Source organism: Caretta caretta, chromosome 1, assembly GCF_965140235.1.
Source record: "Caretta caretta isolate rCarCar2 chromosome 1, rCarCar1.hap1, whole genome shotgun sequence".
Lineage (NCBI taxonomy): Eukaryota > Metazoa > Chordata > Testudines > Cheloniidae > Caretta > Caretta caretta.
This window is the reverse complement of record NC_134206.1, coordinates 118,459,998-118,480,301: the sequence shown is the minus strand read 5'-3', so window position 1 is coordinate 118,480,301 and position 20,304 is coordinate 118,459,998. Positions and strand designations below refer to the sequence as shown.

General features: G+C 41.3%; 1 protein-coding gene and 1 non-coding gene across 5 annotated transcripts in view; both read right to left on the bottom strand.

Annotated features, from left to right (window-relative positions):
- Positions 1 to 3,069: 3,069 nt before the first annotated feature.
- The window catches only part of RNF149 (ring finger protein 149), a 36,815-nt gene continuing 19,580 nt past the window's right edge, over positions 3,070 to 20,304 (bottom strand). The window contains exons 6-8 of one of the 4 annotated variants that reach the window (XR_012669258.1): positions 17,924 to 18,119; positions 8,650 to 8,783; positions 3,070 to 4,043 (exon numbers count right to left, since the gene is read on the bottom strand). Coding sequence is in view for 3 of the 4 variants with exons in the window: in XM_075130441.1 (XP_074986542.1) it covers positions 10,613 to 10,671; positions 17,924 to 18,119 (255 nt within the window). In the remaining variant the exon portion in view is untranslated. Of the gene's footprint in view, positions 4,044 to 8,649; positions 8,798 to 9,381; positions 10,672 to 17,923; positions 18,120 to 20,304 lie in introns of those variants that run through there. The other 3 variants (XM_048857650.2, XM_075130442.1, XM_075130441.1) reach the window with 3 other exon arrangements.
- On the bottom strand, positions 6,935 to 7,048 carry LOC125630705 (small nucleolar RNA SNORD89). Its single transcript, XR_007354757.1, has one exon. It is a non-coding gene; the product is annotated as a small nucleolar RNA SNORD89 (small nucleolar RNA).

Here is a 20,304-nt window from a genome sequence, read left to right as displayed (position 1 = left end):
ACTTGTGACACCTTAGAGACTAACCAGTTTATTTGGGCATAAGCTTTCGTGGGCTAAAACCCACTTCATCAGATGCATGCAGTGGAAAATACAGCAGGAAGATATATACACAGATAATGAAAAAATGGTTGTTGCCGTACCAACTGTAAAGAGACTAATCAATTAAGGTGGGCTATTATCAGCAGGAGGGAAAAAAAAAACCTTTTTTAGTCATAATCAGGATGGCCCATTTCAGATAGTTGACAAGGTGTAACAGTAGGGAAAAAATTAGCATGGGGAAATAGTTTTTACTTTGTGTAGTAACCCATCCACTCTGTCTTTATTCAAGCCTAATTTAATGGTGTCCAGTTTGCAAATTAATTCCAATTCAGCAGTTTCTCTGAGTCTGTTTTTGAAGGTTTTTTGTTGTTGGAGAATTGTGACTTTTAGGTCTGAAATTGAGTGACCAAAGAGATTGAAGTGTTCTCTGACTGGTTTTTGAATGTTATAATTCTTGATGTCTGATTTGTGTCCATTTATTCTTTTGCGTAGAGACTGTGGTTTGGCCAATGTACATGGCAGAGGGGCATTGCTGGAACGTGATGGTAGATGTGCAGGTGAATGAGCCTCTGATAGTGTGGCTGATGTGATTAGGCCCTATGACGGTGTCCCTTGAATAGATATGTGGACACAGTTGGCAACGGGCTATGTTGCAAGGACAGGTTCCTGGGTTAGTGTTTTTGTTTGGTTGCTTGTATTTGCTTCAGTTTCGGGGGGGTGTCTGTAAGTGGGGACTGGCCTGTCTCCCAGGATCTGTGAGTAAGGGATTGTCCTTCAGGATAGGTTGTAAATCCTTGATGTGCTGGAGAGGTTTTAGTTGGGGGCTGAAGGTGACAGCTAGTGCCATTCTGTTACTTTCTTTGTTGGGCCTGTCCTGGAGTAGATGACTTCTGGATCAGTGTTTGTTTTTTTTCCTCCTGCTAATAGCCCACCTTAATTGATTAGTCTTGTAACAGTGTGTATGGCAACACCCATTTTTTCATGTTCTGTGTGTGTATATATATATATATCTTCCTACTATATCTTCCATTGCATCCATCTGATGAAGTTGGTTTTAGCCCATGAAAGCTTATGCCCAAATAAATTTGTCTCTGAAGTGCCACAAGTATTCCTCATCCTAGAATAATTATTCAGGGTGACCCTTAACCTGAGATTGAGTGGCCAAGGGTTTGGTGACTGATCACTGCTAGGTACCTATGAGGATGAATTCTGAGAAGGGAGGATATTCTGAAGGCTGAGCTGGTATTTGTGAAAGACTATCATACCCAGGAATATGGGAGTCCAGCAAAATTTTTATGACTGGCTCCCTGGGATGTTCTGAGGGTGACTTGACTCAAATAATCCAAGGAAAGACACTGTAGTTCAGGTGTTATCCATGTATCAGCTGCTTCCCTGAAGGAGAGTGCTGTGGTGTTCAGTGCACTTGTAGCTTAACTGCTGTCTGGTCCTTAACAGATGGAGGTGCTCTTGGTACTGCAGTCTGACCTGACACACTTTGAGCCGGGCCTAAGAGTTCTGGTGTTGAAGTGTCTGGCAGTACCACAGACTGGTTCTGAGGAAACCCTAAAAGCCTGGGCTGAGGGCGTGTAACAATCCCTTAAGTCTGGGGGCTGTGCCTCTAACACAGCCCATCTTACTGTTGCTTTCAGCAGCCCCTCTGATAGATTCTCTTTTATGGTACTGGGGAAGGTGACTGCTTCCTGGCAACTGATCTGTCACATCATTGCTTAGTTCTGGGGGTAGCTGTGTCCGTTTGAGGATGAGCAGGAACAAGGGATAGTGATGGAATAAATCAATATTGCTGCTGGCTTTGAGCTGATGTGCTGCAGAGTACACAACCCTGATTATAGGCTAGTGCTGTAGGCATAAGGCTGAAACATTCCTAGCTTAACAAACAGGGTTGCTTAAATTGCACATGGTAGATAGTTCTCTATAGTAGCATGCCACTTCAGTAAGGGAGTGTTAGAAGCCTAATTCACAAAAATTCACCATTACACTAGAGGGACCTTCTGTGTGCACACCTTAAAGACCTGCCCATATCATAGCATGGGTAAATGCAGTATTTTTAAGAGGACCTCCCTATCTGAATTTTTAATTGTAAGGATTACAGGCATGAAAGCTTCCTCAAATTTTTAATGCATCCATCTCAAGCTGACTAGAACAATCTTGCTATACTAGGTTTCAGAGTAGCAGCCATGTTACTCCTGTTCTTTTTGCAGATACAGACTACCTGTGGCATGTTAGAGACTAACATTTATTAGAGCATAAGCTTTTGTAAGCTACAGCTCACTTCATCAGATGTATAGAATGGAACATATAGTAAGATTATATATATACACACAAATTGGAAGTTACCATACAAACTGAGGCTAATTAGTTAAGGTGAGCTATTACAAGTGCACTGAACACCACAGCACTCTCCTTCAGGGAAGCAGCTGATACATGGATAACACCTGAACTACAGTGTCTTTCCTTGGATTATTTGAGTCAAGTCACCCTCAGAACATCCCAGGGAGCCAGTCATAACTTTAGTGATGAGGATATTTAACTTCACAAAATAGATTCAATGTGTAATGACCCAGCCACTCCTATTACTATGCATCTGATGAAGTGAGCTGTAGCTCACAAAAGCTTATGCTCTAATAAATTTGTTAGTCTTTGAGGTGCCACAAGTACTCCTGTTCTTGTTATACTAGTCCCTCCTCCCATCTAGCTTCAGAAGGATTTCATGCCCCAGAGCGGATGACTGAGAAGGAAGTGGGAGAGGCCATACAGGACTTGCACCTGGCTTGTTCTTTCAGGGGGGGGGGGGGGGGGTCCTGTAACTCTCCGCTAGGATCTGAGCCCAGATTTAATGATAAGACTAGTACACCACCTCTGTGTTCCTACCAATGAGTAAAGAACAAGTTTTTCTCAGTACTGCATTCAATGTTGAAACTCTAGCATCTTTAGGAAAGAAGCTGAAGAGCCAGTTGTATGTGAAGCAAATTAAAAGCTAGCTGGTATAATAAGGTTAAGAAAGCAGTCAAGTTTTTTAATACCATTCCATTTAATAAGCCCATACAACTTACAGGATTTTAGGTTTTTTTACTAATAACTTTTTAAATACACAATACATAACATTGATTTCTTTAATTCAACATTTTCTTAAATAGTTTAAAGTATACAATGAAAAAAGTTTGATGTACTGTATCCAATCAGTGCAACCAAGTTTATTAAAAAGTTAGCACTAGGCTTGCCATTATCAAAGTCAAACAGTTTGAGTAGTAGTTTACTCATTCTGGTTTTGCTCAATATCAATCAAGTTTGAACAAGTTATTTCTGTGGATTGAATGTTTTCCTAAGCATTAGACCAAAGCAGTCCCTGTAGTTGCCAATCAAAGGCAAAGTCCCACCAGTGGACTCAAAACACACACATTTTCCTGTTAAGTTTTTAATGCGTTCATTTTAAATATCAGATGATTCCACCTGGTGACTGAAAGAACAAGAAACCTTCAAATATTAATGGTAACTCAGTGAGCAAGTTCAACTAGCAATTACTTGCAGACATAGTCTTTCACTATAAACATCAAACTTAACTGAATTAAGTTTGACTTAGGGCTTTAAGAAAAAAACTAAAGCTCTCAACTACTTACTGTATTTCATTAATTCGGTAGGAGTTACTTTCTCATCCTGTTTTTCAGACTGAAATATATTCTTTAATTAAAAATGCAGCAATACCATGTTGTAGATGGAATACAGTATAAGTGATACCTACTAAATTAGATCCCTGTCCAATTAGAGTATAGGTGGACTTGTTAAGTTCCCTGGTAATGAATTCTCTTACACAGATACATGCAAACAATCAAAGATATCCTACTTTAAACAATCTCAGGTCAAAATTTTGCCACATGGCAAGTTATCCAAGAACAGAGTTCAGTACCCAGTTTGAATACATGAAAACACTAACTTGATGTATGTGCATCTTTTATATTTCCAGTTCTGGAATCTTCACACCATGTCACCTGTATGAGAGAAGAGAATATTAAGTAAATAGCACAAAGAGTCCGATTAAGAATGTAAGTTAGAACGTTATTTTGGTGCAGCATTGAAAGTTGTAGAACTGATGAAAGGGAAGAGACTGCTTGTTGTGGCTGAAGTCAGAAAATGGAAAATAGCACTTGTTCATTTAGCTGCTGGCTGCCACATTTCTCATCTATAGGGCAGCACCTGCCAAATTCCATCATACTACTAGGTTGAATCTACTAAGAGCAGTGTCATTTTCTCCCAAGTTAAACTCCAGTTGCTCACTCTGTTCCCCAGGGGCAGAAGAGTTGATCTGACGCTCCCCTATTGAATAACCTCATGTCTTCCACCAAGAAGTAGTTCTGCATTAAATAGCACATGATGTTGAAAGTCACTGATGGAAGCTATACACAACCTCCCAACTCCGGTAACTTAGATTTTCTTAAATCTCCACAATGAAGTCATTGCCCTTATGATCTGCAGCACTCTTATTATTTGGAGCTGTCTGGAGCACAATTTCCCAATTTTGCCAAATGCTGCGGAGTGGTTCTAAAGTGCAACATTAGGGCACCTTTATTGTTCTTTGTAGCCTGTACCATATTTGGGATTAGGTTCCACACACTGAATATGCCAGCCTTAATTTATTGTACATCTAGTCTCAAGATTACTGGCATTGTTAATAGTAAACTTATCAAAACTCTCCTCTAAAGACAAGAAGCCTGCTTTGGGGTTATATAACCATCCTAACCAGAGCTGGCAAAGCATCCAACTGCAGCCATAATATAAAAATCACTAACATTGCTCTCTAAACAGTCTCAACACCCCTGTAAGGCACAATTGTTCCATTTTACAGAGGGAAAAAGTGAGGCAGAAGTCCCAGTAAACTAGTGGGAGGTCAGATGAAAGAACTTTCACACCACACAATCAGCTTATGTAACTGACAATATAATAGAGGCCAAGAGGTTAGAAAGATTCAAAATGGGATTTGATATGTTATAAAAGGTGCTAGAATTATAGTAGTAAATTTAAAAAATAAAATAAAGGGCTGTGAAAGGGATATGAATCTTCATGGTTTTCAAGGTTTCACACAACCTCTAGCCATTGGTGGGTTAACAGGAAACATTCCCAGGTGGCAGGTTATCCCATAACTATTGCAGGAGTTTTGGTACCCTCTCTCAAGCATCTAATATTGGCAACAAGATACCCGGATAATGGATTCATAAAATAAGGCCAGAATAGACTAGTATCATTCTAGTCTGACTTTCTGCTTCGCACAGGATAAAGAACTTCATCCAATAATTTCTGGATCAAATCCATAACTTTTAATGTAACTACAGCATACCTTTTAGGCACACAACTAGTCTTGACTCCCCCATGTAGCTACTTGCAGACCAGGATCAATTTATCTCAACCTTCTCATGGATAAAATATACTGAGACTAAAAAAAGCTCAATTTAAAAGGCATATTTTCCAGACCTTAGATCTTTTTATAGCTCTCTTCAGAAGGCTTTCCAATTTGTCAACATCCTTTTTGCAGTGTTGACACCAGAACGGGACACAGTATCCCAATAATTCTCACTAATGCCAGATACAGAGGCAATACCACCTCCTCACTCGTTTTTCTAAAAAATAGGAATTACGTTGGAAGTTCTGTAGCCTGTGTTATACAAAAGCTCAGACTAGATAACAATGATCCATTCTGGCCTTGGAATCTATCAGTCTACTAGATATGCATCAGTTTATACGCCCAAGGATCATGTTTACCCTCTTAGGTACATCACCACAGTGGGAGCTCATGTTCAGGTGACTACCTTGTTTTTCAGTCATTACTTTCAAAGATATAGTCAACTCTTTTATGTGTAACATACATTATTTGTTCCTAGATGTATGATCTTGCACATGGTTGTATTAAAAACATTCAAATAAGCACTCTTACCATGCGATCCAGAGCCGGTTACCACTCCACCAATTTGTGTCACCTGCAAGTTTTTACCAGTAATGATTTTATATTTTCTTCCTGATCACTAAAAGATACTGAATGTCACAGGGCAATGAACAGACTCCTGTGGGATCTCATTAAAAACAGTCCCATTGGGTGACTATTCTCCATTTACATTTTTTCCCCCCCATTTTCAGTTAACTAATTTTTAATTCATGTAATATGAGCGGTTGAATTTGAATAGTACTTTTTAAAAAAATCAGTATGTCATACAAGACTAGGTCAAATGCCTTACAGAAGACGAAGTATATTTTATCAGTTATCTTTATCAAGCAAATCTGGAATCTTATTTAAAAAGAAGATACCAAGTTTTCTTAACAATACCTGTTTTCCATAAAAAAATATTGATTGGCATTAGTTACACTGCCTTCTTTACTGATTGTGTCCCATACCAGCATTTCCCTGATACTGTCTGGGACTGATGTCAGGCTAACCTGCCTGTAATTTCCCAGGTTCTCATTTACCTTTTTTTAAATACTGGCACAACGTTTTCTCTCTCGTCCTCTATCAGTCTGATCCAAAATGGCAAGTCCTGTGTTCTGGACAGGCAAGATCTCTCAGTTATCTATCTACCTCAGTTAATTCTAATACTGTTTAGCCCATTTATGTAGAGCAGTGGTTTTCAACTTTTTTCATTTGTGGACCCTTAAAATTTCAAATGGAGGGATGGACGCCTTTGGAAATCTTAGTCTACGGACCCCAGGGTCTGCAAACCAGATTGAAAGCCACTGATCTAGGAGGTCACTTTACATAGTAACACTAGACTGGTTATCGACTTACGACAAGGGAAATATTTCAGGAGGTTTCTGACAGTCTTTTGCTACCATTTGAAGTCCAGAGAGGGTTTCTTCCACCACCTGTGTTTCTCCACCTACCTCTAGAAAAGCGGTTACTGAGGTCAGACTAATAATTCGCTTCAGGAGACTTTGTCATTGTGCTTCCAAAGAGAGCAAACTGCTTATGGAGACACTGCAATTCGGCCTTTTATTGTCATCATTCCTCAGCAACACAGAAGTCCTTACAAAGCTTGGCATAGCAAAAGAGGAGGATCCCTTATGATTGCATCATATGATATTGTTACTGATAATCAGAATCACAATACATCCTAAATGAGTTTATATACATTTAAGCAGCTATGAGGGACACCATAACTATTCTACGGAAGCTGTGGATTCTCAGCACCTCTGAACAACAACAAGGTGTCAAGTTGAGCACTCAAATATTGGGTTGCACAAAATTAATGGACATTTCTGAATTTCTGTCTGCAAGTGACTTGGCTATGGTTTCAAAAAGTCAGTGGCGGAGCTAAAAACATATGCCAGGAATCCTTGATACCACGTCTATGCTCTACAAGACAACACCACCTCTAAATCAGTCAAACTTAATGTTTTGAAACAGCTTGACAATGGTTGGCTGGCCCTTTAAGGGGAGTAAGGGTCATCTTATCTGTGACAGGTCCTGTAAGAGAAGTCAACCCACACCCACCAGGACATAATTAAATCTAAGGTGGCTGATTGGTAGCTAATTAGCCTGATAAAGGGTTACCAGGGCTCAGCTGGGGGGTGAAAGTGTTCTAGAAACAGGAAGCTCCTGAGGAAATATGCTCCCAGGAGAGCTCACCAGAGCAAGGAGTCCAGAAGGTGCTCTTCTAGGGACAAGGAACTCCCAAACAGTGGCAGAAAGCCCAGCCTGTCAGGAACTACACACTACTCCAGAGAAGAACTGCAGTTGATATAGCTCTGCTGACCCTTGGCTCTGGGAAAGGATTCTCCTCAGATAGTGGCAAGAGGCCTGATTCCAGTGAAGAGACCTATGCTGAGAGAACCCTGCTAGTACAGGGCCCGGATGGAAGGAAGCACTGGATCCAGGTTGAAATGGATAAACTAAGACTGATCATCTCCCAGCTAAGACTCTCTGGTGACGTTTTGCTTGTATTTTCATTGGGCCTCATTGAATGTACGGATGACATTAGGGGAAACTGAGCCAGGGAAAGTCGGGAGCACCATGCTTGGCCAGCAGAGAGTGCTACAGTGCAGGTATGCTGTGAGACAGCTTCGTAATCTTCCTCTGAAAATTTTATAAGCAAATTTGCAGATTCTTTAACTTTCTTTGCCACATTTCTCTCCAATCTTACATGCTATTCTTCAAGTGAGCAGACAATCTATTCATTCCTTTTCACTTTTTAATGGCTTATATATAAGGCCCTACTCAATTCGGGATATTGCAGAAATTGCGGATCCCACAATACTACAGTTCCACCTAAATTTTCTCAGCTGTGCCGCTGACAGACAGCAGGGGATCCCAGCCGCCCAAGGGGCTCCTGCTGTCAGCCTTGCACATTGATTGTAATATAGTTGCAGTAAAATGTCTGGTTATCAAAAAAATGACTAGGCATAACAATTCTTGTGTTTATATTGTTCCAGCAAATTTTTTCTTAAATAGGTCTTTCTTAAATAGGATTTTCCAAATTACCACAATTTTAAAAAGGCCCATTATTACTTTTCTGCGATTTCCTACTTCTTGTCCACCACTCAGCCGCAATTATTGGACAATCATCCCACAATTCAAGTAGGGCCTTACTCTTACATAGAAGTTGTACTACTCACCACAATGCTCCCTTCAATGTGGATTCCATGTCTTGCAGGTATCTGCATCATCTGGAGACTCCCAATGTGTCTGATAACTTCCTACAGGCTCCTGACTGATGAGCTGGAGTTGTGACCCTCTTGACATTTATCCACTAAGAATGTTCAACTTTGTGTTAAGGAAGAGGGAGAAGACTCAGTTGCTATATTAAAGAGTAAATTAAAAAGGCAGTCCTGGAAGTAAAGATGAGCTTGCTTTGGAGGCATACTGGTTCCTATGCATCAAAACTGTTTGGAGATGGGGATGTCAGTTATTAAATATTCCACTTCCCCATGTGCTTCTCATCAGATAGAGGCATCACAAAAGTTGCACCTGCTGGTGAAATGAGAGAACTATGCCCTGACAATTATTCCATGAAATCTAACCAGGGGGCAATCCTACTGGGCAGGGGGGAGGAGGAGGCAGATCTTAAGTTATCACTACTGAGAACGTTTTGGAAAAACAAATATTTGATTATGAACTGTTTGGTAAAGTAAATGCTCATTTTTTTCCCTCAGTTGAAAACCTTCATTTCTGGAACATTCATTCTAAAATAAAATTACTGCTCCAATTGAAGCACAATACAAATTAGAAAAGGATTGCATATTTTCATTTTCTTAAAAACATTCCAAATACACATTGTTTTAGAAACAAAGTGCACTTGAACAAATGCCTGACAAAAGACACTGCTTTAAGCAACTTTACAAAAAGTCTGAGGAATGTACCATATACATTCATTTGTAACATGACAATACTAAAAGCCTAAGAATTCAACACTATTAAAATGTACACAGTATTGTAAACATACGTCGTTCTTTACAAAACAATTTCGCATTTCCTTATACTATCTATTGTATGTAACTATCCGAACAGGATGTCAAAAAGAAGGGGTTGATATTTCATCTTTGATGTTTTGGGTTTAGTAATAAGTGCTTTTAAAAAAACAAAACACCCACAACTATAAGGCACAATACTGCTAATCTAGCAAAGGAAAAAACTAATGACAACCCCAAAGTCATAATGGAAAATAGCCAAAAGGAATTTCCTAGTTTATGGGACAAAAGCAAAGACCCCTAGCTTCATAAAAAGATCTTAAGGAGGGATCCCAACTTGTGTACATGGAAATGGGGACAAGAGTGTAAGAGGGAAATCAGGGAAGTCTAAAACAGAAATAAATTCCCTAGCCATAATAGCCCTTTTCTACTCTGTTTTACTGAGTTAAAGATTGAGAGGGAGGTAACTGACATGAATGCTAGATAAGTCAACACGCTCAACATGTTAAGACTGTCCAGCAAAGACACTGAAGTCAACTGTTACTGCTAGAAGTTAACAAGCTGGAAAAATTTAAGTACTCAGCTCTGAGTTGGAAAACACTAAGAACCAACAATATTAAGAAAGTTGCGATAAATTATTTTTCAACCAGTGGTGGGAGGAGTGGAAGATGCCATGTAATATCAAAGAAATTATTTGATATTTTCACAAATCTATTTTGCATGCTTCTTAAACATCCAGCTCCAGCTACAGCAAAATGTAATTTTTTTTTCAAGTACGGTTTAATAAAATGTAGTGTTGTAAATGCTTTCAGCTTTATGTACATGCTAAACGTAAACACAGTGTAACCAACATTTATCCATTAAACTTTTTATATTCTGTTCTCTCATCCTAGTCTACACCTTTGTTACAGCCCTCTGGAACACACTGACATTGTAATAATTCTTGTATCAACAGAGGTATTGCATCTCTCATAGGATCAGACAGACTAGTTTTAAAAAATCCTCTTTATACAAAATTCTTAGTTATTAGCCCTTTTGGAATATGAACTAGAAAAGTTCTCAAGGTAAAATAAATTACATTGTTATTTTTCCCATCAACTAGGCAAAAGTTCATACTAATTAAATAAGAAGTTCGTTAAGCAGTCTAATCAGAGAGTCTTCCATGAAGTTTTCAGTGGGAATTTCCGTTAGACAGATGTTCTCCATGCCGACTATCACTGCCATCCAGGTCTAAAAATTGGGAGTTATAAAATGTAAATCATAATTTGTTAAAACTGGTTATTTAAATATTAACGTGGTAAGCTATTATATTTACTGACGCTATCCCATAAAGAAACAATTTGGGGACAAGTTCTACAGTCAGTCATGCAAAATTCCCTTTGATTTCAATGGCAAAGCAAAATAGTGCACAGGAAATGAAGGTTACTTATAACCAGAATTCTTGGAGATGACTGCATAGTCGCACTTATGGATGTTGTGCCACCTGGTGGCACCTAATGGCAGAACCTTCAAGCAGTGCCAATTCAGAGTGCACATGCACCCCTCCTCAGAGTTTCTGAACATTCTGATTGTGTGGCAAAATATGGGGGGAGGGGGGCACTGCACCTTCTACCACCTCAGTTCCTTCCACCAGTAACTCAGAGAGACCATAACAGGACTGAGATGGGGGAAGTGTGCAGGGGGAAAAACAAAACAAACAGTTACTAACCTTATGCCCAAATAAATGTTAGTGTCTATGGTGCCACAAGTACTCCTTGTTTTCCCCCCCCCCACCCCCCTTCTGTAACTGTTATTCTTTTAGATGTGTTGCACATGTCCATTCCACTCTAGGGTGTGCGTGCCCCAAGCACAGTTGCTGGAAATTTTTCCCTCAATGGTACCCGTTGGGCAGTGTGCCTGTAGCACCAGTAGAGAGTGCCCAGCCCCTTCAGTTCCTTGTTTCCAAAGAACTCCGATGTAGAAGGGCAGGTTATGGAATGGACATGTGTGACATCTCCAAGAATACTTATGGAAGGCCACCCTGGGACTGCTGCTGGGAACAGTCAACCTGTGGCTGCTCAGGTGGTCCCCGGGCTAGCTGCATTGGCCACTGCTTAGGCAGTCCCTGGGGCTAGCTGCAGCAGTGCCTGGTGTGGCTGGCTGTGGGCACGCCAGAGTGGCTGGCCGCAGAGCCGTTCCAGCAGCAGCTGCTATGGCTGTCCCCAGGGCCAGCTGCTTGGGCAGCCCTGGGATCAGCTACACTGCAGAAGTCAACCGAGGTTGAAGGAAGTCACGGAAGCACAGAGCCCTAATGATTGTAAACTGCTCTGCCAAATATAGCATCCATTCTAGAAGCTAGATCTAGAGCACAATGTTTAGTGAGTGTGCGCACTTACTTTTAGGTTAGCAGCCTTGCAAATTTCCCTAATAGGAACCTGCTGAAGACAAGCCAAAGATGCTGCTACAGCTCTAGACAAATAAGAGCATACCACACAAGGCACAGGAACTTCTGCTGGTCTCTAACACTGAAGGATGTACTGTATAACCCAGCTGGAAATAGTCTGAGCAGATGTACTATGACCCATATGATTATTAAACAAACCAAACTTCCTAAAACTCTTCATTCTATCCAAATAATATGCAAGACCTCTTCTGGCATTTAAAATATATAATGGAGATTCCCCCTTTATTAGCATAAGCTGGAGAAGGGAAGACAAAAGTAAATCAATTGTCTGACATATGAAACTCGGACACTATTTTTGGTAAAAACCTGGGGATCAGATCCAAGAACCACCTTCTCTAAAAAATCTTAAGTGGCAGGGCAGCCAGCAGGGCACTCAATGCACTGACCCTTCCGGCTGTTACAGCAGTAATGAAGACCACTTTGATAAATAAAAACACTCCCTCAAGAAGTTCAAGGGTGATCTCATAAGCATAGATAAAGCCAGATTAAGATCTCAAGATGGAACGACACATTAGGTAACCCCTTCTTGAATCTTTTAGCAGAATTATGTACAATTGGTGATCTACTACTGACCAGAACGTAAGCTGAAATAGCCGTCAGGTGAACTTTTAAAGAATTAGACAACTACTCAGATTTAAGTTCAGTACATATTCCAGAATATAGGGTATGGAAGCTGCCTCTGGAGAATCAGATTTTCCTCATAGCCAAGCAAGAAATCTAGCCCATTTTCAGTAACACTTTCTAATACACGGTTTTCTAAAATTAAGCAGTATGCTCTGCATCAATGAGGAATGAAACTGCTCAAGATTAGTCAAAGTCTGATAGCCCAGGCTGTCAAATGAAGAAACTGAAGACCTGGATGAAGGATACTGCCTTGTTGCTGTGACAAGAGATCTGAAGACACAGGAAGACATGTACAATCTGATAGCCGAAGCAGGTCTATGTTCCCTTGCTGTCTCAGCTGAGCTAGGGCAATCAATCAATATCATTTTAGCCCTGTCCTGACAAACCTTTTTCCACCATTTCTGGATGTGTAGACCTGAGACTTCCAATGTTGCATCAGTCTCATTCTGAGAGAATCAAAGGGAGTTACGTAAGTGGTAGTCTGCCCATGAGACTCGGGATGACAATCACCTTCCGGGATTGGCAAATTCAAATTTGCAAAGCCACTTGCACTATTTTTAGAAACCTGTTCTTTGGATGAAAAGCCTTCCCTTCTATTGAGTCTGGTATGGAACCTATTAAAGGAGTTTGAGTTGGACAGAGATTTCATTTAATGCTTCGCTGGAGAACACTGGACTTCTAAGTAAAATCTGGAACCAATTTGTGTTTCAAAGTCAGATTCGAAGAGACTGTCAGAATCTGATGGATTAGCTAAGTCTAATGCATGGGATCTGGCACTGCCAACAGTGGCAGTCTTCAGACCTGACAACAAAACAAAAACAACTTTCAGAGTAACAGCCGTGTTAGTCTGTATTCGCAAAAAGAAAAGGAGTACTTGTGGCACCTTAGAGACTAACCAATTTATTTGAGCATAAGCTTTCGTGAGCTACAGCTCACTTCATCGGATGCATACTGTGGAAACTGCAGAAGACATATACACAGAGACCATGAAACAATACCTCCTCCCACCCCACTCTCCTGCTGGTAATAGCTTATTTAAAGTGATCACTCTCCTTACAGTGTGTATGATAATCAAGTTGGGCCATTTCCAGCACAAATCCAGGTTCTCTCACCCTCTGCCCCCCCCCCACACAAACTCACTCTCCTGCTGGTAATAGTTCATCCAAAGTGACCACTCTCCCTACAATGTGCATGATAATCAAGGTGGGCCATTTGAACCAGAACGTCGGGGGGGGGGGGAGGTGCCACAAGTACTCCTTTTCTTTTTGCGAATACAGACTAACACGGCTGTTACTCTGAAACCTGTCACTATGCAAGGCACTGCATTTAGCCGTATGGAGTGGAAATCTATCAACTGCATGAAAAAACTTGTACGGATACAGACAGACATCATCTTCCTTTCCAAATGCAAACAGATGGACATCGTACCAAAAGGACTGAAGGTAAAAAATCCATTACAATCTACATACCACACAGACTATGCTGACAGCTTGTGCCACATGCTCTCAAAGAAACTGTGGAATCACCTTATCAACATCCTCCACAACGAACAGGGAAAGATTAAGAATGAGCTCTCAGAACTGGATACTCTCATAAAAAACCAACCTTCCACACAAACTTCCTCGTGGCTGGAATTTACTAAAACTAGACAAGCCATTTACAACGCACACTTTGCTTCTCTACAAAAGAAAAAGGACACTAAACTTTCTAAACTACTACATGCTACAAGGGGCCACAACAATGGTTCCCTCAACCCACCCAGCAATATTGTTAACCTATCCAACTATACTCTCAGCCCAGCAGAAGAAGCTGTCCTATATCGGGGCCTCTCCTTCTGCCCCTCCACCCCCACGAGCATGATACAGTTCTGTGGTGACCTAGAATCCTATTTTCGACGTCTCCGACTCAAGGAATATTTCCAAAATACCTCTGAACAACATACTAATCCACACAGGCCTCCCTACCAACATTACAAAAAGAAGGATTCTAGGTGGACTCCTCCTGAAGGTCGAAACAGCAGACTGGACTTCTACATAGAATGCTTCCGCCAACGTGCACGGGCTGAAATTGTGGAAAAGCAGCATCACTTGCCCCATAACCTCAGCCGTGCAGAACACAATGCCATCCACAGCCTCAGAAACAACTCTGACATCATAAGCAAAAAGGCTGACAAAGGAGGTGCTGTTGTCATCATGAATAGGTCGGAATATGAACAAGAGGCTCCTCAGCAGCTCTCCGACACCACTTTCTACAAGCCATTACCGTATGATCCCACTGAGAGTTACCAAAAGCAACTACAGCATTTGCTCAAGAAACTTCCTGAAAAAGCACAAGATCAAATCCGCACAGACACACCCCTGGAACCCCAACCTGGGATATTCTACCTACTACCTAAGATCCATAAATGTGGAAATCCTGGGCACCCCATCATCTCAGGCATTGGCACCCTGACAGCAGGATTGTCTGGCTATGTAGACTCCCTCCTCAGGCCCTACGCTACCAGCACTCCCAGCTACCTTTGAGACACCATTGACTTCCTGAGGAAACTACAATCCATCGGTGATCTTCCGGATAACACCATCCTGGCCACTATGGATGTAGAAGCACTCTACACCAACATTCCACACAAAGATGGACTACAAGCCGTCAAGAACACAATCCCCGATAATGTCACGGCTAACCTGGTGGCTGAACTTTGTGACTTTGTCCTTACCCACAACTATTTTACATTTGGGGACAATGTATACCTTCAGATCAGCGGCACTGCTATGGGTACCTGCATGGCCCCACAGCATGCCAACATTTTTATGGCTGATTTAGAACAATGCTTCCTCAGCTCTCGTCCCCTAATGCCCCTACTCTACTTGCGCTATATTGATGACATCTTCATCATCTGGACCCATGGAAAAGAAGCCCTTGAGGAATTCCACCAGGATTTCAACAATTTTCATCCCACCATCAACCTCAGCCTGGTCCAGTCCACACAAGAGATCCACTTCCTGGACACTACAGTGCTAATAAACAATGGGCACAAACACCACCCTATACCGGAAACCTACTGACCGCTATTCCTACCTACATGCCTCCAGCTTTCACCCTGACCACACCACACGATCCATTGTCTACAGCCAAGCTCTGCGATACAACCGCATTTGCTCCAACCCCTCAGACAGAGACACACACCTACAAGATCTCTATCAAGCATTCTTACAACTACAATACCCACCTGTGGAAGTGAAGAAACAGATTGATAGAGGCAGAAGAGTTCCCAGAAGTCACCTACTACAGGACAGGCCTAACAAAGAAAATAACAGAACGCCACTAGCCGTCACCTTCAGCCCCCAACTAAAATCCCTCAAATGCATTATTAAGGATCTACAACCTATCCTGAAGGATGACCCAACACTCACAAATCTTGGGAGACAGGCCAGTCCTTGCCTACAGACAGCCCCCCAACCGAAGCAAATACTCACCAACAACCACATACCACACAACAGAACCACTAACCCAGGAACCTATCCTTGCAACAAAGCCCGTTGCCAACTGTGCCCACATATCTGTTCAGGGGACACCATCAGCCACACTATCAGAGGCTCGTTCACCTGCACATCCACCAATGTGATATCCACCAATGTGACATCATGTGCCAGCAATGCCCCTCTGCCATGTACATTGGTCAAACTGGACAGTCTCTACATAAAAGAATAAATGGACGCAAATCAGATGTCAAGAATTATAACATTCATAAACCATTCGGAGACCACTTAAATCTCTCTGGTCACGCAATTAGACATAAAGGTCGCTATCTTAAAACAAAAAAACTTCAAATCCAGACTCCAGTGAGAAACTGCTGAATTGGAATTCATTTGCAAATTGGATACTATTAATTTAGGCTTAAATAGAGACTGGGAGTGGCTAAGTCATTATGTAAGGTAGCTTATTTCCCCTTGTTTTTTCCTCCTCCCCCCAGACATTCTAGTTAAACTTGGATTTGTGCTGGAAATGGCCCACCTTGATTATCGTGCACATTGTGGGGAGAGTGGTCACTTTAGATAAGCTATTACCAGCAGGAGAGTGGAGTGGGAGGAGGTATTGTTTCATGGTCTCTGTGTATATAATGTCTTCTGCAGTTTCCATAGTATGCATCCGATGAAGTGAGCTGTAGCTCACGAAAGCTTATGCTCAAATAAATTGGTTAGTCTCTAGGGTGCCACAAGTACTCCTTTTCTAAAAGCAACTTTGTTTCCTAGCAGGCAGTCAGCCCTCTTCTATCAACAGTGCAGGGGGGAGGAGGGGAGGAGAGAAGAGAAGGGGCATGTGAGCAGTTCGGAACCACCAATGGTGCTGTGGGAGTGGCCCGGCGGGGCGAGGTGGGGGGGGGGAGGGGTTTGGTGCCATCAGCAGGCTCCCTACCTGGCTCCACATCACCTTCCCCAAGGAGCAGCAGAGTTTGGGTGTGGGAGTGAGCAGAATGGGGTGAGGCGGGCTCTGGATGGCACTTACATGGGGGGCTCCCTGGAAGTGGCGACATCCCCCCCTCACCCAACCACTAGGAAGAAGCAGGGCCAGGCAGTGCTGTGTGCTGCCTCCCCAGCTCCTGGCCAATGGGAGCTGCGAAGCCAGCGCTCTGGGCGGAGACAGCACACAGAGCTGCCTGGCCATGTCTCCGCCTGGCAGCTGAGCAAGGGGGAGGTCGATCATTCTTTAAATTCAATTTTCCAAGTCTGGCATGATTTCAGCCTGAAGTAATTTGATTCCCAATCTTCCACGTGGCAGAAAATGGTACTACTCACTAAAGCCATCACCTCAACACCACAGTATTGCGAGTTCTGAAGTAAACTCAAGAACGAAGAGTTTTCATTCTAAAGTTCCAATTAATAAAATTAAAGGATTATCCAAATGATTAGTGAAGACCTGGTTTTATGGGAAGTATGAGTGAAGGTGGATGAATAAGGGTGTTATGCTGGGAAAGTTGTTTTGATCTGTGTATGGGTTAAAATTTAACCATGGGGCCACATAATCCCCTATCTATGCAGCCTCCCTCATACAACCAATAAATTGTTGCGTACAGATTAGCTTTAGAGAAAGAGTGGTGATTGGTTGAGGGATAATGATATCACAATGGTCTAGGACTCTTGGAATGGCAGATACATCTTTGACTAACTGAAAGCCCATGCTGTCACATGGGTGTAATCTGTAAAGGAAAAATGGCTCAGAACTTAAATATTGGATGTTAAACTGCAAAATCCATTGATACTGAATCTGGTGATATTCTAAACAAAAAGAGCTTCAGCCATGCTTGTAATTGTTTCCATAGTTTCACACTCATTCAGACAATCTAGGTTTTAGAGTGACAATCCTGAATTTTATTATATAGATTACACATTGATTTTAAACATATTACATTGTACTTACCAAGCAATGCTGTGGTTTCACCTGCATCCTCTTTTAAACTGTTACACTGTAGCACAGATTCATTAGTTGAGGAGGCTGACAAATCGCTTACTTCGTTTCTATCATCTTCTTGTAAAGCAATACTCAAACTTCCTACTGATACACTGCCACTTATTGATTCAGGTATTGGAACTTCAAGTGCCTCTTCAGGGTCACCCTTCAGAAGTAGACAAAATATTCAGTAAACAATTATTTAGACATCAGAAAAACAAGTTTGTAAGGACTCTACAAAAGCAAAAAAACCAACCTCTGATTAACCTTTACATATTGAATTCATTGAAGGAAAGCTATTTGCCCTTCCTAATACAGTAACTCCTCACTTAAAGTTGTCCCGGTTAACGTTGTTTTGTTGCTGATCTATTAGAGAACATGCTCCTTTAAAGTTACACAGTGCTCAGGGTATCCCCCTCCCTCGGCCCCCCACTTACCCCATCTCCACAGAGCAAGGGGGACACAAAACAGGGCTCAGGACGGAGGGAGCTTGCTGGTAGCAGCTGCTGTCTCAACTTGCTGATCTACTTAAAAAGGCAATGTACTTAGAGTGGAGTCAGCATACTTAAAGGGGCAATGATCATCTCTCTCTGTACCACTCCTCTAGAGATCTCAATACATAGGGGCACTTACCTCAGAATAAGGTGGTGTGTTTAGAATCATGTTTGGGATCTTTCCACCCTCTGACTTCACCACCTCAACCAAGCTTCACAATCATCACTGCTGTGTACAGTATTAAATTGTTTGTTAAAAAATTATACTGTGTGTATGTATATACACAAATATAGTCTTGCCTGGTAAAAAAATTTCCCTGGAACTTACACCCCCCCCGTTTACATTAATTCTTATGGGGAAATTGGATTAGTTTACCACTGCTTTGCTTAAAGTCATATTTTTCAGGAACATAATACACACACAAGGGGGAGGTGAAATAAGGTTGCACGAGTCCCCTTAATTCTGGTATTTCCTAACTTTCCAAGTATCAAATTAAAAACTAAAGCTACATTTTTCAATGTAAGTGAACAAAACACATTGAGAGTTGTTTGGGCCCCCCAATATTTGTGTACTGCTAGTTTCCAAAATCAGTAATTCATAATGGGTGACTCAGTCAATAGTGTAAGTTAGCAAGACTCTACTACATCAGAAAGGTTTTTAACTTGTCAATTGGGGTTCCTTTTTATCAAGTGAATTTAGGGCTGGAACAGCCACCTTGGGGACCAAAGTCCTTCATTTACAAAACAGGCACACAACAACAGGCAAAGGAAGTTAAAGTTCCTCCAAGCTATTCTAGAAGTATCAAGTTTTTAGATTTATGAGAAGTTCAGTTCTCTCTAGTTAATTCAATCTCTGCAGAAGATACAACACATTGAAATGGTGATTTCTGTAATGAGAATGCTCATCTACTTAAAATGGACTGATCACCACATAGGCAACCATTTAGAGTCAGATTGTAACTTTCCATATTATCAACTTGAGTGGGGTTTGAACTTGTGATGTGTAACTAGCTATCCATTATGAATACCTTAATGAACCGGGGTTTGCAACTGACGCGTTTCCTACATTCACCTTTGTCAAGCAAAGAAGAGACATGTCTGATCAATAGGAGAGAAATTATATGTTGGGCTGGTCATGGGTAGAGTATCAATGTCCATCCCAAAAATCTGAACTCAGGTACGCTAATAATCACAAAAACCCATTATTTTTTTGCTAATTTCTGTCATTAAGTAAATTATAGGCTTCAACTATATGGATGATATAAAAACAAGACTAATAACCTAATGTAGCTTCCAGACCAGTCTCCACAACAATGGAATCTTCAGGCCATATGGTACAACCATTGCCTCATTTTGCATAATGAAACCATGTAGACAAGCAGATCTAGGGTTCTACTGCTTTTCTTAGAACTCTGACAAGACATAAGTAGTGCATCAGATGAAGTCACAGGCCTTATATAAGTATATTGTAAAGTCTCCAACCATTCCAAACAGTATTCTTTTGTTTATAAGAAAAGCTAGTCAGAAAAATGCAGGCATTTTATGAAAAGATCCCAGACACCATTCTAAAACACACCACTTTATTCTGATGGTAGGTGCCCCTATGTACTGAGATCTCTAGAGGATACCACATGTATCTTCATCTCTTTGCTGGCCCTGTCAGAAAGAAATGAAAGCACATCATTTCTACTAGTTAAGCCAACTACTGCTAAAGTTTTTCAGGAAGGTTTTAGTGAACACTTATTCAGTTATAGAGACCAAATGCTTACTCAGCATATCTGGGAGCATACAGACACAGTTAACTAATTTGTCTGGCTACTTGAAAAGGTTTCAAGGACTCAAAAAGCAAAAGGGCCC